The sequence below is a fragment of the Drosophila melanogaster genome, chromosome 3L (genome assembly GCF_000001215.4).
Source record: "Drosophila melanogaster chromosome 3L".
NCBI lineage: Eukaryota > Metazoa > Arthropoda > Insecta > Diptera > Drosophilidae > Drosophila > Drosophila melanogaster.
Genome location: NT_037436.4, coordinates 4,246,250 through 4,263,581, shown reverse-complemented (window position 1 = coordinate 4,263,581; position 17,332 = coordinate 4,246,250). Strand labels below are relative to the sequence as shown.

The following is a 17,332-nucleotide window of genomic DNA, read 5'->3' as shown; positions in this document are numbered from 1 at the left end:
TATTCAAATGGACAGGGAAGGCATTTCTATTGTGGACCAGCTACTGACTGCAGTAGTTATAAAGAGAATTAAAATATGAATATGTGCAAACAGAAAGGAAAAGTTGGTTGTCTTTTTGTTTGGAATGTCAAAATACTTTCTTGTTTTTGGAATTTATTCAGCATAACTGTGTGGTAGCCATTAATTAACTAAAGAATATTAATTTAACTTAAATTATTCAAAAAATTAAATAGACCTATTATTCAAACTGTCTTCATTTATACAATTTATATTGGTAGAAAGAATATTTGGTTTGAAACAATAATAGTATTCTGCAGATGTACTAGTTGATGCCTATAGATTTTATTTACAAGGCAATCTAAATATTTAATTTATTATTGAATATCTGATATTTAAACAATTCGAAGTTAACAGAACACTTGATATTTTTACTTCTTATTTACAACGTAAAACAAACAGCTAATGTGACGATTATTGCAGAATAATTTAGTTAGCAGTCACTCTATTTTCCTAACCAGCCACAATTGGGTTGTTCCAGGACCTTCCAATCATGGCCACCACATCGCGCTTTAGTTTGGGCCCGATCAAGGGATTCATTTGGGCCATGTAGCAACATAGCCAGAAGAGCCAGCAGCAGGCGGCGGTCAGCATCAGGATGCAGCGGATCAGATTCTGGTGAGGTCCTTTGGGGGTCATTATGGGCATGGCGATGCCCACACCGCCCCACAAGGCGGTGAAAAACAGCACGGGAAAGAAAGCGGCACCCATTTTTTTGGCTATGAAACTTTAAAATACAATAATTTCCCAGATTTTACGGTATTTATTGCAACCTACCGTTTTTTTCCTAACTGCTGTATACGAAAAATCAATATTTATCGCACATCGATTATTTTACCTACCTGTGGTTATCGTCGATGTCCAAAATTAGGTCCATTTTTTTGTGTATACAGATTCGGACTTATATGCTATTAAATAAGCTTTAATTTAAACTTTAAATACAATTTTTTTAAATTAAAATTAACAACTGCTTTTACATTTTCACATCCGCCTTCTGGTTCCATCGATAACATTTAAAAAAAAATATCAAGTTGTCATCCCTGTCCAAAATCTTAGCTCAGACGCAAACCGCCGCATCGCTAACAAAAATATTTACAAATTTTCATTGCCTTACTTTTACCGAATAGATTTTAGTGCAATTGTCATCCCAGCGCCACCATGACGATGCGACCTGATGACCACCGAAGGAAATGGGACAAGAACGAGTACGAGAAGCTGGCGGCGGAGCGGCTGCTCAACCAGGTGGCACCCAAGGAAGAAGGTCAGTGTCTAAATTCCCTGGAAGGCACACATAATAAAAGTCTTTTTGTTTTTCACCAGAACCCGTACAGCGGGAGAACCTCAAGCGACGCGACTATAAGGTGGACCTGGACAGCAAGCTGGGCAAGAGCGTTGTCATCAACAAGAACACACCCACCTCGCAATCCGGTGGCTATTACTGCAACGTTTGCGACTGCGTGGTCAAGGATTCCATCAACTTTCTGGACCACATCAATGGCAAGAAGCACCAGCGCAATCTGGGCATGTCCATGAAGGTGGAGCGGAGCACCGTCGACCAGGTAAAGGAGCGCTTCCAGCAGAACAAGAAGAAGATGGAGGAGAAGCAGAAAGACTACGAGCTCGAGCGCCGCCTGCGGGAGGCCAAGGAGGAGGAGGATCGCTACAAGGAACACCGCAAGGAGAAGCGAAAAGAGCGGAAGCGCAAGGCCGAGGACACGGACTTCGAGTCCGGCGGCATGCCCGACGACATGGCCGCCATCATGGGCTTCTCCGGCTTCGGTGGATCAAAGAAGAACTCGTAGGAACTAAGTGTTGAACTGCCCCTCCCCTCCAATTTTAGCTGTACCATGAAATAGAAACTAACCACAAGACGACGCGTCTAGTTTAGCTTGTGACATTTATTTTGTATATAATTTCACACCAGTTCAGAAGACACCAGCTACCCGGCTGTTCCCAGTTAGAATAATTTAATAAGCAGTCAGAAGGCAAAAATTACTAAAAACCATTTTACTAAATCTAAGCATACGGCCGTGGATCACCTGCGGAATGAGCTTAGGTGAACACAAATCCCTGCTCAGTGGGTATGTCCCACGGCATGGTAAAGAACTCCCCGGGCAGCTGGGTGCAGTGCGTCGAGTTATAGTCACGTAAATGCTTGCGCAGCTGAAAGGTGAACAGTATTAGATATATAGACCATTTAAACTGCCGAATAAACCCACCAAGAACACAGCCATCAGATTGCGCACCTCCTCCGAGTAATCTGCTCCAATGTTCATGGGGAATGACTTGCCCTCGTCAGAGGCGTAGGTGATCAGGCGCGACATGCACAGCTTCTCGTCGGCGACGGGGATACTGTATGGTTCCAGGGGCTTAGACAGCAGCCCCTTGGCCTTATTCAACTGGGAAGCCCCAAAAATGTTGGGATACCGGTGCTTGAGCACTGACAAGACCAAGAAATTTCCGCGGTTTGTGTCAATGTGGTTGTCCCTAATGGAAATCAATGGGTTACGTTTTAGGAAAGACCTCTGCCCAAATGCAAAAGTTATCACTCACTCTGCAATGATCTCATCCTCAGTGCGGCGAATAAAGGATATGGGTCCATTGAACTCGTTGGCCAGTTCGGCATTGTTCAAATTACAGTAGTTTCGAATGGCTACCTTGACAATGCCCGCCAGTGCAGCTGGCATGCGAGGAACGGCCAAGTAGAGCACATCGTCGAAGGTGGCGTCTAGTACCACTCCCTTGACATCCGGATACACAGAGGCAGCGTATAGTGTACTAAAGCCACCAATGCTCCAGCCATACAAAATTATATCCTCTACGGGGAACCTAAGATTGTTGATGGCAAACTGCACCACGGCATCGATGGCGTTCTTGTCCTGGTGGGGATGAGGAGTGCCTGTGCTGCCGGCAAATCCGGGATGATTCCAGCCCAAAACGGAATACTTTAAGGCCACTGGGGTGGCCATAATGCCCACTTCATAAAAACCGGCATTGCCCTCGGAGCAAATGACTAGAGTCTTGCCATTTCCCACGTTGTTTGGGCGATTGTCAATGAACAACGTATCGATTTCGTTCGAGTCAATGGTCTTAACCTTGTAGCGGATGCCGTTGTCATCCTCGATGAGCTTGGCGCGTCCGGAGATCAGCATGGGTCCTGCAAAATATTTTAGGTTCAGTATATGTAGAAGTCTATCTTATGGGCTTATCGGATTGCAATTTAACAACATTTCAGACAGCTTCACATATGTATATCTTTCTTACTCATAAGTTTCTGGAGTAGTTTGACCGAACCCGGATAGATCATGGAGAGCCCAAAGGTGTTTATGGCCAGGTAGGCGATGGCCTCACAGGGCAGTGTCGCCAGCTGGATGGGCTCCCGCCTTCTAGCCGTAACCACCGGCTTTTTGGTATCACTGAAAACGAAGATGTTATTCTGGCACACTTCAAAGGCGTAGCCCACTCACCCGGTTAGAGCTTTCACATCAAAGTCCACCGGCCAAGCGTTGAACTCGATGTCGAAGCGACGCAGCTCGCTGTTGGCATCTCCTGGTGCCTTGGAGGACTTTGCTCGGACGAGGGCCTTAATCATGTTGGAGTAGGAGCGCGATTGCTTGCGCCCCAGGCCGCGCATCACCAGCGATAGGATGACGATGAGGCCCACGCTGGTGGTGATCTTGGCCAGCGTCGGTATGGAATCGGTCACCAGGTAGCCGCGTCGGTATAGGAATGTGACGAGCAGCGGAGAAGTATAATAGCCCACGGACCACATAACCGATAGCTGCAACGGAGAGTGTCGATTTTCCACATTACCATATGCTCCAGATTCTGCCCCATGGGATCGCAGGGCACTTACCGTCGATAGAATCTGCTCCCCGAACTTTTCCACGGCACCTGCCTCGTACATCTTGCGCTGCGGCTCCGGCACACCGCGGTATTCCATGTAGAGGTTGGGGCCAAACACGTAATTTAGGAAACTCATCTTGGATCGGATCGTAGTCGGTATGTCTGGATATATTTAATTTTCTCTATTTTATTTTGTTGCAAATGATGTGAAAGCTGTTCCAGGGTGTCGCACTCACGAACAGATGTTTAACATCGAATACCAGGGCTGCCACATTAGATACCTGACCTATTAATTGTAAACTTCAAAATGTTGGTCCAAATTATTAAATGCAATAAAATATGCAGAGAGGATGTTTGATAATTTAGGTATTAATGTGTATGTATGTATTTTTTTTGAATTAAATGAAATTCCCAATTGGAAACTGAAAGCTCACACAAATGTGTACCTTTCGGAACTAGATCCCCTAATTGCTGTTATCAGAGAACGAGCCATCCCTGGTTCTACCCCAGGAATTTATTCCCAGTTGATAGACAAAAACGCCGGCTTAAAAATGGAAAAGTTTAATAAAGCGCAAGCTAAAAATTTGGCTGCCGCCCAAAAACTGGTGGACACCTACGCCTCCAGCTCCGAGGATGAAGGCGAACTGGATGAGAATCACATTTTGGGTAAATCGACCGATGCTTGTGACGTGTCATTTGAAAACCATCAAATTTTGTGCTTTATCTTTTCAGAACTCCTATACAAGAACTACAAACCGTCGGACAACGCAGGAAGCTCAAAGGAAGCGGCACGCACCAGTACGTTTCTGGAAAACACTCTACACTCGGGAGCGGCAACCTGTCTCATTTGCATCGGAAGCATTCGGCGGGTGGAGGCCATTTGGTCTTGCGAGAGCTGTTACTGCTTCTTTCACTTGAAGTGCATCCAACGGTGGGCCAACGACAGCATGATGCAGATGAAGGTAAAGGCGGCAGAGCAGCAGAACGGCCAGGGCCACTACAATCATCTGGGCGAATTTGTGCCGCCCAAGCGACAGAAATCCCTTCACTGGTGCTGCCCCAAGTGCCGCAGGGACTACCAACCGGCCGATAAGCCCACGCAGTACAACTGCTTCTGCGGCAAGGAGGTGAACCCCGAGAACCAGCCCTTCCTTGTGCCCCACTCATGCGGAGAGCACTGCGGAAAGCTTTTGCAACCGAAGTGTGGGCACGATTGCAAGCTGCTATGTCATCCGGGGCCATGTCCTCCTTGTGCGCAGCAGGCGCAGGTCTCGTGCCTGTGTGGTAAATCTAGTCCTAGGTCCGTGAGGTGCATTGACAAGCAGTGGACGTGTCAGCAGACTGTAAGTCTTAACGTTTTAAGAAATTTTGTCTGACCACCATACTAAAAAAATGATTTTCCAGTGCAAGGAACTTCTAGCCTGCGGCAAGCACAAATGTAATCAGGTGTGTCATCAGCCAGGAAAGTGTCCTCCATGCACCAGCAAAAGCTTACAACCTTGCGAGTGCCAGCGGGAGTCGAAGATGGTCAACTGCTCCGATCGGAAATGGAAGTGTCAGAATGTAAGAAAAGCCTTTTGAAGCTGAAGCATAAAACAACATTAATATTCTTTCAGGTTTGTGGAGCTCCATTTGCTTGTGGTTTGCACATTTGCGAGAAGGTGTGTCACGCTGGACCCTGCGGAGATGGAGAGTGTCCTTTGCAAGTCAGGAGTTGCCCATGCGGCAAGAATGTATGTGATATATTTATTTACAAGTTTATATTCATTTATGATTACCTAATTCTGTAGACCCAGGTAAGACCCTGTAATGAGACAGAGGAAACCTGTGGCGATACGTGCCAAAAACTTTTGTCCTGTGGCCAGCACACTTGCACCCAGCGTTGTCATCGTGGACCTTGCATTTCCGTAAGATAGCCACCAGGGAAGCAAATCGATTCTCTAATGAAATATGTTTCTTACAGTGCCCAATAAGAACCAAAAAGAAGTGTCGTTGTGGTCTGCACGAAAAGGAGTTGCCCTGCTCCAAAGAGTTTGCATGCGAGACTAAATGCAAGCAAATGCGTGATTGCGGCAAGCATGCATGCAATAGAAAGGTATAAGAGCACGCAAGCATTTTAAATGTATACAGCCGAATTAACCAATAACCTTTTTTAAAGTGCTGTGGGGACCAGTGTCCACCGTGCGAAAAGATTTGTGGCAAGCAGCTGAGCTGCAACAAGCACAAATGTCAGTCCGTGTGCCACAACGGACCTTGCTATCCGTGTAAACTGGAATCCCAGATTAACTGCCGCTGTGGAAAGACCAAAAAAAGTGTTCCTTGTGGCAGGGAAAGAAGTGCACGCATTGTCTGCTTGGAACTCTGTCGGTTCGTATTTCTTTCGCAATATATAATGACCGACTTTTAATCTCACTTCTTGCAGCATAACTCCCAAATGTCACCATGCCATTAAGCATCGTTGTCACAAGGGTGACTGTCCTCCATGTGGCCAAGTGTGCGGTCTACCCAATGACACCAGCAAGTGTGGGCACATCTGTAAGGCACGATGCCACGAGGCAGTTAGAGTTAATAAACCCAAAGAGGCTAGGCCACAGGCCAAAAAGGTAACTATAATCACAAAACTCACCTATCTCAACATTAAAACTCTACAATTTGTTTTACAGTATGAGTATAAGGCATTACCACATCCACGGTGCGAGGAAGGCGTCATTGTCACCTGTATCGGAGGTCATGAGGTTGCCACTTGGCCATGCTGGAACTCCAAACCCACTTCCTGTCAGCGATCGTGTGCACGTCAGCTTAAGTGCGGCAATCACAAGTGTTCATTGGTTTGCCATTTCGTACCGCTTCCCCAGGATATGTCTGCGCAAACTGGCTGTGCCAACTGCGAGGAGGGTTGCACCGTTCCCCGACCAACCGGATGTATTCACGCCTGTCCCAAAGGATGTCATCCACCGCCCTGTGCGCCCTGCAACTTTGTGATTAAGACCAAGTGTCACTGTGGACTCAACCAGTTGGTTTACAAGTGCAACGAGTATTATGATGAAACGGGATCGGTCCAGGAGATCATCGAGCGAAGAGAAAAGCTACGGAGCTGCGGTAATCGATGCTTGAAGAATGTAAGTGCTGTAATATACCATTGTCGATCAAGCCTTACAGTGATATATATATTTTTTCAGTATCCTTGCGGACATCGCTGCACAGCCATCTGCCACACAGGCAAGTGCCCAAATCCCGAGTTGTGCCGCAAGAAGGTTCGCATTTTCTGCGCCTGCAAGCGACTCAAGCAGGAGATTGCCTGTGACAAACACCGTGCTGGTCAGACATTCTTGGATTGCGACTCGAACTGCAAGGCGGAGCAAATTCGCGTCCAGGCGGCAGAGCAACTGCAGCTGGAACAAAAGCGTCGCGACGAGGAAGAAAGAAACCGCCTGGAACTCGAGAAGTTCGAGGCCAAGTTCGGCAAACGCAAGCACAAGGAGCGCAAAACTGTGGGTTCTGGACCGGCCAAGACCAAGATCGATTGGCAACGTAGAGCAATCTATGCAGTATCCATTCTAACAGTTGTGGGTGCAATTGTGGTGGCTTTCTACGCGGACAGTTAAACGAGTAACAACAACCGATTCAAACAAGAATTTGTAATATCAATTTAAACAGATAAGCAAATAGAATTAAAACAATGACTGATAAGCATTTCCAGCCAGCGCAGTGTTTGTCTATGTTGAGCTTTTCTAATCAGGCTGGCCAATTACTCCGCCTTGGCCTTCTTCTTGTAGACGCAAGCGGCGGTGAAAACGGAGGCGCTAAGGAACGTCGAAATCAGGAAGTTTGATAGCAACATCCAATCGTGGGACTGGAAGAACACCGTGTAGATTCGAGCTGTAAGGGATACATATATGATGTGTTAATTGATGACATCAAGTGATGGAATGCAAGATGTGATCTCACTCATGTTTGTAAAGGCGGAGAGCGCCCATGTGGTTCTACTGACGGAACTGGCATCCTTGGTCCTCAGAATAGCCAGCAGCTGGAGGACCTTACTCGTGGCTCCAATGGGAGTGCAGAAAGGCTGACGGGAAATCAAACATTTAGATGAATTTCACGAGATTTATATATATTGCCCGAGCACTGAAAGTATTAATAGCCGCTCAAATATTATACAACAAACATCGGTGACCTTGAGCGAAGATGCTGCCCAGTTAAGAGCACCGCCTTTTCAAACTAAAACAAATAACAAATCAAACCAAACCCGTTTGCCCGGAAACATAATTAGTTAATTGGAAAAGAGAGCGGGGAACGGGTTTGAACTGCGCCGAAGTCGTTATCTGGGCAAGAATACCCGACTAATCAGTCACTAGGTGATATCAATACAGGCTTACTCACCACCAGGAACTTAAGGATGATAATGGGAAAGAGCTTCATGTATATGAGAGTGGCCACTATACTATACAGTATGGCCACCACTTGCGTCCTCCTTCCCAGCAGATCCTGGTACTTGAAGGCGTAGTAAATCAGGGCGTACTCCTGCAGCAGCAAAACAGGATACTCCATGTACGAGAGGAAGTCGTAGCCACTGGTGTAGTTGTACGACAACATCACCGTATAACTGAACAGCTCCAGGCACAGTCCCAAAACACTGATGCCTAATTCATAAATCCGTATCATATGAGTGGGAGGATAGGTTGCAGATGTTGTGTGGGCGGTGCTCACCTTTCGAGGACTCGTTCGCCCGTATCGTGTTTATCTGCGGAACCTTGATCACCAGGCAGGACGAGACCGTTATCAGGCTAAGGAGGTCCGCCACCACGAGCACTGGGCCGCGCTCCAGGTATTCGGACACCACATCTCCGAGAGCTCCACTCATAGCGACCGTCGAAATTCGAAATTTGCAGCTTCTGAGTGTGACCTTAACATTGTGTGGACGGAAATGCTAGTGTTACCACACTCTATCACTAGTAAACAAATTAACGATATTTGCTGTAATGGTTTCTAATTATTTTATAACATAGCAATAAATAACAAACTCATGTCATTTTTAGGGTTTTCAAGAAATTTCTATAAGTTATAAAATATAAGTATAAAAATTAAAAACTATGAAAATAGAAACAAGTTTTTTAAACATATAATAATTTTAGTAATTAAGCAATCAAAAATATAATATAAAATATAAGCAATCAAAAAAGAAAAGTAGAATTGCTGAGCAATTAAATTGTGTAAGAAACACGTTTATTATTACAACACATAAATAATTCATGAAATCCATACATATAAACAACTTGCAGAGTATCACATTTTTTAAAACCAAGCTCGAGTCACGCGGAGACCATCACATCCCTAACTTAAGCCGTGAATTCCCATGGTATATTTGAACGGTCGAGCGGTGGTCACACTGGATCCGCATTAGTTTTTTTTCGGGTCCAAAATCTGTCCAAATCCGCAAATTGCACGCATATTCTAGTATCTGAAAACCAGAAATTTAGATAGACTGGGTACAGAGTCATCTGAAAAACGCAAAAATTAGGCAATCTCCGAGGAGCAACGTCCTTAAAACGTATGTGAAAAATTCGATTGAACGTGTGTGTGCTGTGTTGCGCCTGTATGTGTGAGAGTGGGCCCCAAACGCAAAAAGTTTTACACGCGTTAAATGTGCAGTTGAAAACCTGAAAACAAATTGTGCCCGCTAAAGTGGGGTGTGTTTTTTTAGTGCCCCCTCCACGTTGGCTGCCCTTAAAGTTTATAAACAATGTGCAAGGCACCACGCGAACTCAAACTTTAGCTGCGAGCGAGCGAGCGAGTGGGTTCGTCTGTGTGCGTGACTCTGCCTGTGTGTACAACAATGTCCACATTTTTCTTTTGTTGTTTGCTCCACGAATTATGGGGCTATCCCCTCCGTGTTCCAACCGCTGCATTTGCAGGTGCAGAAAAGTGGGGTTAGGATGGTCAAAGAGTCCGTAAGGAACGCTCAGCGTGCTGCAATCGCTGCTCTGAATTTGCAACGAAAGTAATCTATTTTTGGGGGATTTGGGACCACAGGTCTCTGCCCATTATCCGCGTTGGTGTGCGTCTGTGTGTATGCAGCGATTATGACGACTCCACACCCGTGGCTAAATCCACAGAGAGAAAATGTTCTCGAGCGCATCCCCGATGTTCGACCAAAGTGTCCTGTGTGGCACAGGTAAAAACGCGTATCGAAATGCGGTGTGAAAGCGGAGACCCTAAAAACATATTTTACGTTTTTTCGGGAGGTCAACAGCCAAAGGCCACGAGCCAGGGGTGGGGAAGGAGGAGGAGGAGGAGAAGCAGTAGAAGGAGGGTGGGAAGAGAATGAATACGAATATGGGAAAATGTTCGGGAGAAATGCCTGCACATCTGATCTGTTTCGGCAGTGATGCAACAGCAGGAGCGCTGAAAATTCCTTTGTGATCTCGCCCCTTTTGTTCTGCGGATGCTGCGCTGCAATGGCTGATCTTTGCTTCTTCTCCTTCTCCTTGGTTTTCTTGTCCCCTCCCCTGGATCTTCCAATCTCTGCCTACGGCGATCCCTTTTTCTACTCTCTCGGGTGCGTGTGTGTGTCTGTGCGCTGGTAGGATGTGATGGCCAGTCAAGCTGCTGTCAAACATCAGAGATGCGCAGCTGCGATTTTTCAGTCACGGTGAATGGAAGCTGGCTAGGATCAATGAATTTCTAGAGAATAGGGACTACTATCATACAATTTACAAACATCTTAGCCCTAATAATTAATGATTTCTTTCCGTTCTCCAGGAAAAGAAAGTCAGTTTGCACAAATAATTTGTTTTACAGAATGACTAATATCTTGTTATTTGGAATTTCGGTTTCGACTAAATGTTTGCGATTTTATATAGCCCATGTAAAAAACTCACGTTTTAATGTAACTTTTTAAAATGGATGACTAATACGTATGTATTTTGGAAAGTCAACAACTCTGTGACTCAGCATATTGGCAGAAGTAATCTTAGCTTGGGCTTGGCTCAGCTCTAGTCAGCAAGAAATGTTTCGTGACTATAGATTTCACAGTTCTATTAGTAACAACCAACGCAGTTTATTAAAACGATTTACTAATGTACATTTTAACTTTAGTTGGGTGTCGAAACTATTTGAATATGGTCATACACTTCTTTAGTATAAAAATTATTTGGAAGGCTTTTCCTATTAGTTCGGTGACTGTTTCCCGATCACCAGTGACTTTCCCGCGTTGATCATCTCTGAAAGTCAGTAAAAAGCGGAGGGAAAAGATAGCGGCTTGAATTGCAAGGTGTACGTGGTGTTGTTGTTATTGTTGTTCTTGTTTGGTGCTGCGGCTGCTGTGTATCTTTGGTGCTTCTTCTTCTCACGTCCGTTACTTCTCGCTCTTCACTCTCTTTACAATACCTTTTGCTGTTGTCTCTCTTTTTAGGGTATGTGTGTGTGTCTGTTTGTGGTGTTTTTGTTGTAATACCCGTTTCGTCTTCTTTTGCCCATTCTACTTCGCGCCGTTTTAGCCTCTTCCTCGATGCACTTTTGTGATTTCCTTTTTCGAGTTCCAACGACGCCGGCAGAGGCAGCGTCGTTACAACAAATTTTTCCCACTGCTTTTCATTCCCTTGGATTTAATTTTTTTTTGCAACCATCAGTTTGCGCTTGTTGCGTGGGAATTTCGGATCATCTTGGATTCTCAGGGCACAAAAGGATCGTTCATTGTAAGCGGTGTAAAATTTGTCATACCTTGGGTTTGAAATTTTCATAGCGTCTATTTTCAACACTATTATTCACTTTTCCATAAGTGCTTCCTCGTGTTACCAGCTTCCAACCATTCGATAACCAATCTTTAACATTTGCAGGAGAACGCATTACCCACTTTTGAATGCCTGTAAAGTATTATGGAAAGAGGATGCCCAGCTGCTAGCAGTGAATCCGTGACCAGTGCAGGGGAGCGTACTCAGTCAGCAGTCACCAGCTCCACCTCCACGTGGGTCAAGAGTCAGGCCTCAACCAGCCGAAAAACAGAAGCATCAGAAGAATCGGGATTAGGAGCAGTAGACGCAGAAGTAGGAGCCGGCAGAGAAGCCTTTGTATCTATGTCAACGCTGCGGGAGGATGTGGAGGACGTGTGTGTGTCGTCAAACTCACAACATGGTTTCGCCGTAGTTTTGGACGACGAGTCCAGCACATTTGAGATTAGCTCTTCCAACTCACTGCCCACCAGTGCGGGGGCGGCGTCCACAGTGGGAGTGGTGGCCGTCGACGACAGCTCCTCCACGGATACCTTGAACGGTGGTCATCCTGACTTAGGTCACCCCGCCTCATCGGAACACAGTCGTCAGGGCTTTTTTAATGAGGATAATGAAGATCCTCCGGTTGTATGCCTTATAAACGACGATGACGATGATGAGGAACCCGAGCCGGAGGAGGACGATGAGGAGGAACTGATTGAAGACGAGGACGAGGACGCAGTGGACATTGTAACGGGCGCCATCAGCTGCCCCAACACATCACAGTTGGCTTTAGCCGACGGCACCATCATGGCGGCCGATGGATCTAAGATCTTCCTGGAGACGCCCGTCGTGGAGGAGGCCCAGCCGCATCCCGGTCAGGTAGTCACAACGGGATCCCAGTCGGAGCTCACAGGCAAGCCAAAAAGATTGAGCGATGAGTTCTTGCTGGGTGAGGAAGACCAAGCAGAGAACCTGGCTTTGGGAAGATGTATTAAGTCTGAGCCGGTTAATCCCGTGGACGACAATCCATCTGAAGGCGACGATGGGGCTACTTGCTTCTCACTACATGACCGTCTTATGTCAGTGCGCCTGAAGCAGATGAGCCTCACGGCCAACACCGTTTCGAATCCCTCGCCAGCAGCCTCTGCCAACGCCGCCGCCCCAGAGGAGGCCTCCACTTCCAACTCCAGCTCAACCTCCAGCTCTGCCTTGTCGAGGGCAGACATTGAGTCCATGGATCTGATCGAGCGTCGCGACTTTGAGACGGAGCAGCGTCTCACGGGCGGCATAATCCTGCGTACCAGCTCCATGGTGAGCCAGAACAAACTGAATCTAAGTCTGATCAAGTCCATGGCGGGGGGAAGCAAGGCGGCCAATGGATCGGGTACGGCCAACAGTGACGACTGGCCCAGCAGCAGCAATGGGCGGACCGTCTCATCGGACAGCAAGTACACCTACAAGGATCTGTCCACGACTCCAACGAGCAGTCGCAAGTACACGAATAGCCGGCTAAGCAAGTCCACTGCCAAATTAAATCTGGGATCCTCGTTGGGCGCCTCCAGCTGCAGCCAGCACCGGAGTGGTTCCAGTTCCACTTCAAAATCCATGGAGTCATCGACCAGTTGCACTGGAGCTGCCCGAACGGACGTTTACACAAACACCAACTCGAATGATTACCCCAGTCTGGCTCCAACCACGTCTGGTTCGTCCACATCCGGGGGAAGCTGTCAACAGGATCAGGAGGAGAATGTGAGTGCATCCGTCTCGTATAGCTCGGTGGGATCGCAGACCTCTCAGGAAAGTGGTTGCAGTCGCACCACTGCCATCAATCCAACAGCTGCCTGCTCCACCGGATCGGCCTGCTTGGGTGACTCTCAGGCCTCGACATCGGCTTCTACCTCGTCCGGAGCCGGAGCGTCCAACCGTTGCCAGTATGCCACTACATCGACGACAAAGGCAGCTCGCCAGGTTAATGCCAGCGCCCAAACCCAGGAGCGTTTCCTGACTCGCAGCAATCCTCCAGCTGCTAGTGGAGCGGGGTCGGTTGGGGCAAACCCGACAGCATCTGTTCGGCAACGGCGAAACGGTTCCAGCGATGTTGTCCACCTGGAAGTGGTGGTGGAAGAGGGAGCTGGCGGAGGGGACGGCGGCGTGGTGGAGCCCGGCGACTTTAGTGCCGAGGAACCTTGGGCCAACTGCGATGAGGAGAACAACTGTTCCGATCTGGAGGAGATTTGCACATGCCAGAACGGTAACGGAAGCAGCTACGGCGGAAGCAATGCCAGTCTCAGCGAGACTTTCGACATGGACGCCATGGATCCCGATGAGCCCATTTCCTTGTCGCTGTCCTCTGCCTCAGCTGGCTTCACCGAATACTCGCTGACCAATCCCAGCTCGCTAATGTCTCATCAGCGCAAACGAAAGTTCAACGAGGGACGTCTGCTGGATGGCGGCGACTACTCGGTGACTATATCTTCCAGCGGCGAAGTGGGCGGACCGGGTTCAGGTGTGAGCGATAATTGCCGCAAGCGGATTGCCTATGATTTTGCATCTACGCCGCGCTCCTCGCAACATTTGGGACCCACGGCAGTGCTATCGGTGACGCCCTCATCGCATCTGACTAGCTCCACGCCGGGATCGGCTTTGGGTCGTCGCACCCCACGTTCCGTGCCGTCTCGTGACAATCCGCCACCAGAGCTGCAGCACTGGTTGGCACAATTCCAACGATGGTCCCATGTCGAGCGATTGCTGGCCCTGGACCGTCTCATCGATCACTGCGATCCGTCTCAGGTGCGGCACATGATGAAGGTGATTGAGCCGCAGTTCCAGCGGGACTTCATCTCCCTGCTGCCAAGAGAGCTAGCCCTCTTTGTGCTCTCGTACTTGGAGCCCAAAGACTTGCTGAGGGCAGCGCAGACCTGCCGCAGCTGGCGCTTCCTGTGCGACGACAATCTGTTGTGGAAGGAGAAGTGCCGCAAAGCCCAGATCCTCGCCGAGCCGCGTAGTGATCGCCCGAAACGGGGACGCGATGGCAACATGCCGCCAATTGCTTCGCCCTGGAAGGCCGCCTACATGCGTCAGCACATCATCGAAATGAACTGGCGGTCGCGACCTGTGCGCAAGCCCAAGGTACTCAAGGGCCACGACGATCATGTGATTACGTGCCTGCAGTTCTCTGGCAATCGCATTGTGTCCGGCTCCGATGACAATACACTTAAAGTATGGTCAGCGGTGAACGGAAAGGTGAGTAAATCGAACAAGCAATCATTTAATGTTTCCCTGCTAACGAGATATCTTTCTCAACAACTGTAGTGCCTGCGCACTTTGGTTGGTCACACCGGTGGTGTTTGGTCTTCCCAAATGTCCGGAAATATCATCATTTCAGGCAGCACGGATCGCACGCTCAAAGTCTGGGACATGGACAGCGGCGCATGTGTGCACACACTTCAGGGGCATACGTCCACTGTGCGGTGTATGCATTTGCATGGCAGCAAGTAAGTTAAAACCACACACAACTATCCACTAACCAATGCTGATTGTTGACGAATTTCTCAACAGAGTGGTCAGTGGCTCGCGAGACGCAACCTTGAGGGTTTGGGACATTGAACAAGGCTCCTGTCTGCACGTTTTGGTTGGTCACTTGGCTGCTGTGCGTTGTGTGCAGTACGATGGGAAGCTGATTGTGTCCGGAGCGTATGATTATATGGTGAAGATCTGGCATCCGGAGCGCCAGGAGTGCCTGCACACACTGCAGGGCCACACAAATCGCGTCTACTCGCTGCAGGTAAGATAGTCAACACTTCTTTGTCGGACTTTGCCGTAAACCATTCTAAATTTCACACAGTTTGATGGCCTGCATGTGGTATCGGGTTCATTGGACACCTCTATTCGCGTGTGGGACGTGGAGACGGGCAATTGCAAGCACACCCTGATGGGTCATCAGAGTTTGACCTCTGGCATGGAACTGCGTCAAAACATTCTTGTCTCGGGCAACGCCGACTCGACAGTCAAGGTGTGGGACATCACAACCGGACAATGTCTGCAAACGCTGTCGGGTAAGTTTGAATCCTCCGTGTTTACTTTTCACTAACATGCTGTAAAAGATCCACTACTAATCTGGTACTCCTTAAATCCCCTTTAGGTCCAAATAAGCATCATTCTGCGGTCACCTGCCTGCAATTTAACTCCCGATTTGTGGTGACCAGTTCCGACGATGGCACCGTGAAATTGTGGGACGTTAAGACGGGCGACTTTATACGTAATCTTGTGGCTCTGGACTCTGGTGGATCCGGCGGCGTTGTGTGGCGGATTAGGTAAGTCCAAGACGATATAAATCCGCTCATTATAAATGTAATTAACTATATCTAAAAACTTTTCAGAGCAAACGACACTAAACTCATTTGTGCCGTCGGTTCCCGCAACGGAACGGAGGAAACAAAGCTAATGGTCCTCGACTTTGATGTTGAGGGTGCATGTGTGAAGTGCTCATAGGAGACGGTGGGGCACTTCCGGTGGAGCCTACGCCGCCGTCTCGCTTGGATTCAGGCGGTGAACGGTCAGGGACGGGGCAGCTAGTATACAGCTTCAAGCGAGATTTCATTGCAAACTCATCCAAACACAGAAAAGCACACACAGACAGATGCCGCGGATGTGAGGGTCCGCAACGTAATGTTGAATGCCTTGCCAACAAAACGCAACTGCTCACATACACCACACACACCATTAACACCACACACACCGTAACACACACACAAAAAACATTAAACAATTAAGGGAAAGAAGAGTAGGGTAGTCGGGTGGTCGGGGTGTGGCTGTGGCTGTGAGTGTATATTGTTAATAATACCCTTTTAAATTACGTTGCTTCATAGCCAAAATTCGTTTTCCACCGTAGAATAATTTCGCTTCTTAGTTTTTATTGCTATTGTGTATATGGCAAGAATCGATTACCTTAATGATAATATTATGATTATGATTACGTATTATAAAGCGCAGATTTACAACTGCAGATGCAAATAATTGTTTCGCGTCGTGTGAACCTGAGAGAGCGTTTATGAGAACAGAGCTTTATATTGATTAAATTGTAATTTGTTTAAATGAAATTTGGATAAGATGGATATGTTAATATTGGCCCACCACTTGAGTTGAGTTTGCCGCCTATTATGTTTACATTTGTGGTTTTGTTTCGTCTCGTCCAACTTGTTTTGTTTAATTGTACTTGAACGGGTATGTACCTAAATTCTATTATCACGTTCTGATTGTTTCCCTTTTACATTTGATTTGATTCATTTGTCGTGCAGTAGCATTAGCGATATTGGCTTCCAATTCCAAATTCGAAATTCCTCATTTGCCAGGAACCTGCCACATTTGCCGCACATAGCGTTTAAGAGTCATCTGCCGAACTCATCGAGCAGCAACTCACACCCACGAAACAGCAACTGCAACATGAACACTGCAACACAACAACACTCACACACGTGAAATCATTAAGCGAACATATATTTTAATTATAGACTGATTTATTAGTAATTGAAATTAATCTACAAATATGTATGTGTAATGGTACCGTATGTATTTCAATAAAATTTATCGGTTTAAGCATAAATCTGAATAAACGCAGGAATAATAATAAAAATAGTTAAAACCATCTATGTGCCACATGTTATTGCTTCACGGAACTCTGGGAGCTTTGCAGCCAGAAAATCTAAAATTGATAAAAA

General features: G+C 47.2%; 6 protein-coding genes across 10 annotated transcripts; 3 read left to right on the top strand and 3 right to left on the bottom strand.

The window, feature by feature from the left end:
- Positions 1-117: 117 nt before the first annotated feature.
- Positions 118-877, bottom strand: VhaM9.7-a (Vacuolar H[+] ATPase M9.7 subunit a). 2 transcript variants are annotated; one of them, NM_001104030.2, is made up of 2 exons: positions 835-877; positions 118-784 (listed from the first exon to the last, which is right to left on the bottom strand). In NM_001104030.2, the coding sequence occupies exon 2, from the start codon at positions 766-768 to the stop codon at positions 511-513; it is 258 nt and encodes an 85-aa protein (NP_001097500.1). In that variant the 5' UTR covers positions 769-784; positions 835-877; the 3' UTR covers positions 118-510. The 2 variants fall into 2 exon arrangements, with proteins under 2 accessions (NP_001097500.1, NP_001097499.1); NM_001104029.2 differs by having other exon boundaries at positions 349-776.
- Positions 878-1,111: 234 nt separating this feature from the next.
- Positions 1,112-2,285, top strand: CG11586 (uncharacterized protein). 2 transcript variants are annotated; one of them, NM_139624.3, is made up of 2 exons: positions 1,112-1,318; positions 1,378-2,285. In NM_139624.3, the coding sequence occupies exons 1-2, from the start codon at positions 1,216-1,218 to the stop codon at positions 1,857-1,859; spliced, it is 585 nt and encodes a 194-aa protein (NP_647881.1). In that variant the 5' UTR covers positions 1,112-1,215; the 3' UTR covers positions 1,860-2,285. The 2 variants fall into 2 exon arrangements, with proteins under 2 accessions (NP_647881.1, NP_001261410.1); NM_001274481.1 differs by having other exon boundaries at positions 1,378-1,930.
- Positions 1,939-4,152, bottom strand: CG1309 (uncharacterized protein). The gene is made up of 6 exons (NM_139623.3): positions 3,914-4,152; positions 3,525-3,838; positions 3,322-3,473; positions 2,611-3,214; positions 2,277-2,544; positions 1,939-2,220 (listed from the first exon to the last, which is right to left on the bottom strand). Exons 1-6 carry the CDS (start codon positions 4,037-4,039, stop codon positions 2,110-2,112), a joined length of 1,575 nt encoding a protein of 524 aa, NP_647880.1. The 5' UTR covers positions 4,040-4,152; the 3' UTR covers positions 1,939-2,109.
- Positions 4,153-4,429: 277 nt separating this feature from the next.
- On the top strand, positions 4,430-7,591 carry CG15011 (uncharacterized protein). Its single transcript, NM_139622.1, has 10 exons — positions 4,430-4,569; positions 4,636-5,246; positions 5,308-5,466; positions 5,520-5,636; positions 5,694-5,810; positions 5,867-5,998; positions 6,062-6,270; positions 6,326-6,506; positions 6,567-7,022; positions 7,083-7,591. The coding sequence occupies exons 1-10, from the start codon at positions 4,455-4,457 to the stop codon at positions 7,506-7,508; spliced, it is 2,523 nt and encodes an 840-aa protein (NP_647879.1). The 5' UTR covers positions 4,430-4,454; the 3' UTR covers positions 7,509-7,591.
- On the bottom strand, positions 7,529-8,806 carry CG1265 (uncharacterized protein). The gene is made up of 4 exons (NM_139621.3): positions 8,614-8,806; positions 8,287-8,546; positions 7,852-7,972; positions 7,529-7,782 (listed from the first exon to the last, which is right to left on the bottom strand). The coding sequence occupies exons 1-4, from the start codon at positions 8,765-8,767 to the stop codon at positions 7,652-7,654; spliced, it is 666 nt and encodes a 221-aa protein (NP_647878.1). The 5' UTR covers positions 8,768-8,806; the 3' UTR covers positions 7,529-7,651.
- Positions 8,807-9,275: 469 nt separating this feature from the next.
- ago (archipelago) lies at positions 9,276-17,239 on the top strand. 3 transcript variants are annotated; one of them, NM_168073.2, is made up of 8 exons: positions 9,530-9,593; positions 10,505-10,555; positions 11,742-14,858; positions 14,928-15,109; positions 15,174-15,399; positions 15,460-15,670; positions 15,757-15,928; positions 15,995-17,239. In NM_168073.2, exons 3-8 carry the CDS (start codon positions 11,781-11,783, stop codon positions 16,104-16,106), a joined length of 3,981 nt encoding a protein of 1,326 aa, NP_728965.1. In that variant the 5' UTR covers positions 9,530-9,593; positions 10,505-10,555; positions 11,742-11,780; the 3' UTR covers positions 16,107-17,239. The 3 variants fall into 3 exon arrangements, with proteins under 3 accessions (NP_523922.1, NP_728965.1, NP_728964.1); NM_079198.3 differs by lacking the exons at positions 9,530-9,593; positions 10,505-10,555 and adding an exon at positions 9,276-9,454; NM_168072.2 differs by lacking the exons at positions 9,530-9,593; positions 10,505-10,555 and adding an exon at positions 11,531-11,600.
- Positions 17,240-17,332: the final 93 nt, after the last annotated feature.